The sequence below is a fragment of the Sprattus sprattus genome (genome assembly GCF_963457725.1).
Source record: "Sprattus sprattus genome assembly, chromosome: 21".
Taxonomy (NCBI): Eukaryota; Metazoa; Chordata; class Actinopteri; order Clupeiformes; family Clupeidae; genus Sprattus; species Sprattus sprattus.
This window is the reverse complement of record NC_137919.1, coordinates 3,089,470-3,096,969: the sequence shown is the minus strand read 5'-3', so window position 1 is coordinate 3,096,969 and position 7,500 is coordinate 3,089,470. Positions and strand designations below refer to the sequence as shown.

At 47.1% G+C, this 7,500-nt stretch overlaps 1 protein-coding gene across 1 annotated transcript in view; it reads right to left on the bottom strand.

The window, feature by feature from the left end:
- The window catches only part of LOC308382284 (glucosidase 2 subunit beta-like), a gene marked incomplete at both ends in the record, with an annotated part of 175,045 nt that overhangs the window by 47,800 nt on the left and 119,745 nt on the right, over positions 1-7,500 (bottom strand). The window contains 2 exons of the mRNA XM_080859995.1: positions 3,802-3,891; positions 7,339-7,408. Coding sequence (XP_080716121.1) covers positions 3,802-3,891; positions 7,339-7,408 — 160 coding nt within the window. The remainder of the gene's footprint in view (positions 1-3,801; positions 3,892-7,338; positions 7,409-7,500) is intronic.

Below are 7,500 nucleotides of genomic sequence, written 5' to 3'. Positions count from 1 at the left end.
CGACACCTCAAGAGATGTGCTAGTGAGTGTGTGTGTGTGTGTGTGTGTGTGTGTGTGTGTGTGTGTGTGTGTGTGTGTGTGTAGTGAGTAAACCTCACTCCCAGAGACTTTAAGAGATGTGCTCGCTACAGACGCTAGCGCCGATGTGTTTTAACCTCCGCTAGCATGGGCTTCTCTCTTGTCCGAGGTTGTGAGGTCGAGTCCGGCGATGGACTGTGCGTGTCCACACAACGCAGGTTACATTGGTGCCGTGACCCGGAAGAGTGTGTTTGCGTGTGTGTGTGTGTGTGTGTGTGTGTGTGTGTGTGTGAAGTACACCCAACCATGTGGCAAGTTTTCCCCACTTCCTCAAAAGTTCTCCCATGACTCAACAGACGGCCAGCGCCCTCTGTCAACCAAGGATCCGATTCTGCTGATAGTGGGGCCCTGACACCGCTCGTCATACAGCTCGTCGGGACTAAGCACAGGCAAGGGATTCTGACCAATCACAGACACAGCCTTCAACTGCTGACCAATCACAGACACAGGCAAGGAATTCTAAACCAATCACAGACACAGCCTTCAACTGCTGACCAATCACAGACACAGGCAAGGGATTCTAAACCAATCACAGACACAGCCTTCAACTGCTGACCAATCACAGACACAGGCAAGGGATTCTAAACCAATCACAGACACAGCCTTCAACTGCTGACCAATCACAGACACAGGCAAGGGATTCTAAACCAATCACAGACACAGCCTTCAACTGCTGACCAATCACAGACACAGGCAAGGGATTCTAAACCAATCACAGACACAGCCTTCAACTGCTGACCAATCACAGACACAGGCAAGGGATTCTAAACCAATCACAGACACTCAACTGCTGACCAATCACAGACACTCAACTGCTGACCATGAGAGATGGCCAGTAGATTTGCACCCCTTCTCGCAGCGACGACAAGATTGCAACACCGCAAAAACTTCTTCAAGTGAGACTCTGCTTCCTGTCACTCTGAACAACATGTGGGGATCCAACACACAACCCCGTCAGGAAGCCTCTTCCGTAGCTCCAGAAAGCTCAGAGGATAGGCGGAACATGAACTGAATCTACCCGTAAGCTTTCTGTCTCTGTAAGCAGCTCAGCGTTATGAGTTCTAGTCGAGTCTCGGCTTCATCAAGACATATTTATCACAAATAGCCCGTCATGGCATCGAACAGGAAATGCCTACTGAAATCTGGGCGAGCTAAAGGCACACTATTCACCAGTACAGACTTCTGATTCTTAAAAGCCTCTGTATGACTCAGGTGACTAGTCCTTTCTCTTATGCACAGGCCTATGACTCTGAGCACCGTGTGTGTGTGTGTGTGTGTGTGTGTGTGTGTGTGTGTATGTCTCAGGTGACTAGTCCTTTCTCTTATGCACAGGCCTATGACTCTGAGCAAAAGTGGCCTTGCAAGTACAGTACAGTTTTCAAAGAAATGCTCGTAGCAAACCACATTGCCACGAAAGGACAGCGTGATACCATCACACTCCATCAGGTCTGCCTGCAAGGCATTCACTAAAGCCTCCACCTTTTCACGATCACCTGCTAAGCCCTCCTGAGAAATTATATGACCGAAACGTTTTACAGATCTCAACAAAACAGAACAAAATTGCACTTAGCAGGATACCGCTTCAGGCTGTGTTCCTTCAACGGATCAAACACCATGTGAAAGCGCTGCAACACTCTCCTCCTCTGATCTGCAAACACTACATCCAAATAACAACGGAGACTTGAGGAGTTTTGATCTTCCAAAAGATGGAGAGCCTCATCCTGATGACTGAAGCTAGGCTACTTCTAGGACCCAGAGGAAGTAGGCTGTATCCATACAGTCCTAAAGGAAATGAGAAAGCCGCGTACTTCTTATCAGCTTCATGCCGGGGCATGTCATAGTAGCCAATTGTGATGTCATAGAGGCCAATTGTGATGTCATAGAGGCTAATTGTTAAATCCATTGTGGAGAAAAACACATTTACCACCCAGAGTAGCAGGGACATTTGCTTGGCGGGGAAGTGGGGGGGCATCTTTAACCTTGAGGGCATTAAGCCATCTTTAGTCGGTGCATATCCGTAGGTGTCCACTCTTCCACACGAGCACTAATGGAGAAGCATGGATCTCCTGATGGTTTCATTCTCCTCCATCTCATCCAGAGTCTCTTGTTTTACGTCTGATAATGAGAGGGGGCCAAACTGGCAACCTGAAGGGACGTCATCTGTCAAACTTAATCCTGTGGCAGAACTCTCGCGCCTCACTACGGTCCATATGATTCCTCTCTAATATCCCCTTGCGTTTTCTGAAAAACGTATAGAGACCAGCCTGGGCTTTACAAGCAGTCCTCTTACCCTGAGGCAAGATCTCTATCAGGGCAATGCCCAATAAACATGGCAGTCACTTCTCCATTTCGGAACAGCATTGCCCTACCTTCCCTCTCCAGAGACTACCTACCTAAGCTGCCTTATTCAACCCGATCCATACGACTGTTAACCTAACTTATCTTATTCAACCCGATCCATAGGACTGTTAACCTAACTTATCTTATTCAACCCGATCCAGACAGAGTAAAATCAGCTAGAGGCACTCCAGCATACACAGCACTGTCAAAATGTTGCCCGATGATGCGAACGACAGCCTCCACATCACCAGAATCAGACACCTGGGCGTTATTAAGGAGCCAGATCTTAATTACATCCCATGCACGGCCCATCAGTCCGCTAACCAGCTCATGCACACGTCACATTGGCCCATCAGTCCGCTAACCAGCTCATCCACACGTCACATTGGCCCATCAGTCCGCTAACCAACTCATCCACACGTCACATTGGCAAGGCATGGATTGACTTTGATTGTTGACTGGCAACAGTGGTACAGCAGGTAGAGAAGTCGTTTAGTAATCAGAAGGTTGCTAGTTCAATTCCCTGTCGTAGCGTCCTTGAGCAAGACGCTGAACCCCTAATTGCTCCTGGTGTGCAGTGTGCCAATCAGTTTAAATGTAAAATGTGTATACATCCTTGTAAGTCGCTTTGGATAAAAGCATCTGCTAAATGACTATGTAAAATGTAAATGCACAGATGTGTATGAATCAAAACAAACAAATATATGCATATATACCTCTCTCTCTCTCTCTCTCTCTCTCTATATATATATATATATATATAATGTTTGATATTTTGATTTATTTTGTTTTCACTTTGACAAAGATGCAGCATGTTTGAATCTGGATTGGGGTGGAAACCTTAATCATTCATCTGCAAAGTGAATTGAACGTAGAACAAGAAGATGGTCAGAAGAAACGAAAGAGAGCCCTTAGTTCTAGTCCCTTCACCTAGGATCTCTTATAGGACAGTGGTGTGAGTCCTGCCATTTTTTGACAGCCTGTCTACTTCACATCTAAGATATCTGTGAGTGTGTACCCCTGTCTGTTTGTTACTGTGTGTGCCTATTGTCTCCCCCTGTGTGTGTGTTTGTGTGTGTATGTGTGTGTGTGTGTATGTGTGTGTGTGTATGTGTATGGACCTATGTGAGTGTGTGAGTATGTTTAGGAGGTGATCAGCTTGCATACTAACTAATATGTGGGGAGCCGTGTGTGTGTGTGTGTTTGTTCACCGTGTGTCTGTGTGTGTATACAGTTTTGTGTCTGTGTGTATTAAGTATTGTGCGTGTATCTGTGACGTGTGTGTGTGTATTAAGTATTGTGCGTGTATCTGTGTTTGTATTAAGTATTGTGCATGTGTGTGTGTGTGTGTGTGTGTGTGTGTGTGTGTGTGTGTGTACTCACTCGTATGCGGTGATCTGGAAGCATCGCCCCAGCAGGAAGAGGAACTCTCTCTCTGGGCCGTAATCTATAGCCAGCCTCTCTTCCAGCTCCCTGGGGAAACACACACGCTGCTTAGAGACTCATAAATACACACACACACACACACACACACACACACACACACACACACACACACACACACACACACACACACACACACACACACACACACACACACGCTGCTTAGAGACTCATAAATACACACACACACACACACACACACACCACAAACACAATGCTTAAGGGCTCAGTGCACACTACCATATACCTACTTAGTCATAAATACACACATACAAACACACACACACACACAATGCTTAGGGACTCAGTGCACACTACCATACTTAGTCATAAATACACACACACACACACACACACACACACACACACACACACACACACACACACACACACACACACACACACACACACACGGTGATCAGAGGCTGGGTTACTCACTCAGAACACACTGCCATAAACATACTTAGTTATAAACACACATGCACACATCCAAACACACACACGCACACACACACCCACAGTCATACACTCAATGTGGCTCAGTTGGAGCACATAACACACACAGCCCCTGTTGACCTCTGTGTGGCGGCTGAATGGAGGCTATCCCCACGGGGCTGCAGGTGAGATGGCTGACAGATCACCAGCCATTTAGACCTCACGCCTGCTCTAATGCCATGTTCAATGTGTGTGTGTGTGTGTGTGTGTGTGTGTGTGTGTGTGTGTGTGTGTGTGTGTGTGTGTGTGTGTGTGTGTGTGTGTGTGTGTGTGTGTGTGTGTGTGTGTGTGTGTGTGTGTGTGTGTGTGTGTGTGTGTGTGTGTGTGTGTGTGTGGTGACCAGCCATTTAGACCTCACACCTGCTCTAATGCCATGTTCAATGTGCGTGTGTGTGTGTATGTGTGTGTGTGTGTGTGTGTGTGTGTGTGTGTGTGTGTGTGTGTGGTGACCAGCCATTTAGACCTCACACCTGCTCTAATGCCATGTTCAATGTGCGTGTGTGTGTGTGTGTGTGTGTGTGTGTGTGTGTGTGTGTGTGTGTGTGTGTGTGTGTGTGTGTGTGTGTGTGTGTGTGTGTGTGTGTGTGTGTGTGTGTGTGGTGACCAGCCATTTAGACTTCACACCTACTCTAATGCCATGTTCAATTGGATTCTGATGGCCATATTGCCTTTTCCCCCATACAAGGCTACTGAGAGTTGTGTGTGTGTGTGTGTGTGTGTGTGTGTGTGTGTGTGTGTGTGTGTGTGTGTGTGTGTGTGTGTGTGTGTAACACACGTGTGTGCACAAGAAGGAGGAGAGAAAGAGAATGACACAGAGAAGAGAAGAGAGGAAGAGACGGACACAGAGAAGAGAAGGAGGAGAGAATGAAACAGAGAAGAGAAGAAGAGGAGAGGAAGAGAGTGACACAGAGAAGAGAAGAAGAGGAGAGGAAGAGAGTGACACAGAGAAGAGAAGGAGAAGAGAGGAAGAGAGTGACACAGAGAAGAGAAGGAGAAGAGAGGAAGAGACTGACACAGAGAAGAGAAGGAGAAGAGAGGCAAGTCTGGGCTGCTGTCCTGCTCTGGCTGATCCCACAGGGGAGCGCCTGAGTCATTTCACCAGGGGCAGACACACACACACACACACACACACACACACACACACACACACACACACACACACACACACACACAAACAAACACACACACACACTTTACTCTCCCTGCCCCCTCTGCTTCTCTCCCTTCCTCAGTCCTCCCTCTCCTTCCCTCAGTCTCTCTCTCTCTGTCCTTCTACTTCTCTTTCTCTCTCTCAGTCTCTCTTTTTCTGTCCTTCCCTCCCTCCCTCAGTCTCTCACTCTCTCTCTGTCCTTCTCCTTCTGTCTCCCTCCTTCGGTCTCTCTTTTTCTGTCCTTCCTTCCCTCCCTCCCTCAGTCTCTCGCTCTCTCTCTCTCTCTCTCTGTCCTTCTCCTTCTGTCTCCCTCCTTCAGTCTCTCTCTTGTCCTTTTCTTTTCTCTCTCTCTCTCTCTGACTCCCCACTTTCTCTCCCTCTCCTTCTCTCTCAGTCTCTCATTCATTGTCCTTCTCTCTCTCGGTCTCACTTTATGTCCTTCTCGCTCTCTCTGCCTCACTCTTCCCCTCTCTGTCCTCCTCTCTTTCTCCCTCTCTCTCTCACACACACACACACACACACACACACACACACACACACACACACACACACAGGCACATAAACAATGTGTTGACCTTTCCAGAGCCGTTGTGTGTGTGTGAGTTTATGTCTCCTCTGTTCTCCCAGTGTAATGAACTGTCTGCCTGTGAACAGTGGAATCTGTGCCACTGTATCCATGCGGCTCACACACAGATGCTGGACCAGCACACCAACTGTGTGTGTGTGTGTGTGTGTGTGTGTGTGTGTGTGTGTGTGTGTGTGTGTGTGTGTGTGTGTGTGTGTGTGTGTGTGTGTGTGTGTGTGTGTGTGTGTGTGTGTGTGTGTGTGTGTGTGTGTGTGTGTGTGTGTGTGTGTGTGTGTGTGTGTGTGTGTGTGTGTGTGTGTGTGTGTGTGTGTGCGCGTGTGTGTGTGTGTGTGTGTGTTGGTGTGTGTGTTAGTATGAGACAAACTGTCCCTGCTGTCACCAATGTAAAACACACAACTGGGAATCTAATTTCTTGTCTCTCTCTCTCATAATGCATACACCTCTATGGTTAAGTGTGTGTACAACCTGTCAATGTTAGGCAGCTGTTGGCAAATAACCCCTGTGAACAGCCTAACAAGAATAACAGGGCATGTCGTGCACAGCATGCAACCAATAGAGGAGGTTTTTTTTAGAATGTATTTTTTGTTTTGTTTTTATTCTTCATTAAAATCCACCCAGGATGTCACTTTGTGCAAACATATTACTGGGTCTCCTGTCAGTGTTGTGTTGTGTTGTGTTGTGTTGTGTTGTGTTGTGTTGTGTTGTGTTGTGTTGTGTTGTGTTGTGTTGTGTTGTGTTGTGTTGTGGTGTGGTGTGGTGTGTTGTGTTGTGTTGCGGTGCGGTGCGGTGGGGTTGTGTTGTGTTGTGGTGTGTTCTGTGTCGGGCTGGGTCAAGGTTCTGTTTAAAAGCCCGGTGATGAGGCCCCCACGGAGGACTGCCCGCTGGAAAGATGAAAATATACCCTCACACACAGACACCCCCATACACACATTCAAATACACACACACACACACGCACATAAACAATAACACGCACACACACAAACAATGAAATTCCACAAAACTAAACAAACACACACACAGACAAATACAACTACAACCACAACACTCCTTCACACACACATACATAGTGTAAAAAATATTCAAATTCACATACACACACAGTACATACACATATGGACATTCACACACGTGAAGTTCTAATGTTTCACACAACACACACATACATTTAAGGACGTTGGTTCAAATACTTCATACAACCACACAAACAGTTGTAAGTGTTTTTGTTGGGTGTTTTGCACACTGACCTGATCTCCATCTGAAGTCTCTGGTATGCCTCCTCAGCCTTGTTTAAATCGGACACAGCACTCTCTGCAGCTGCCAACACACAAGGAGGAGGAAGATGTGACTCTACTGAACCGAGAGGATAACACACACACACACACACGCACACATACTTACACACACAC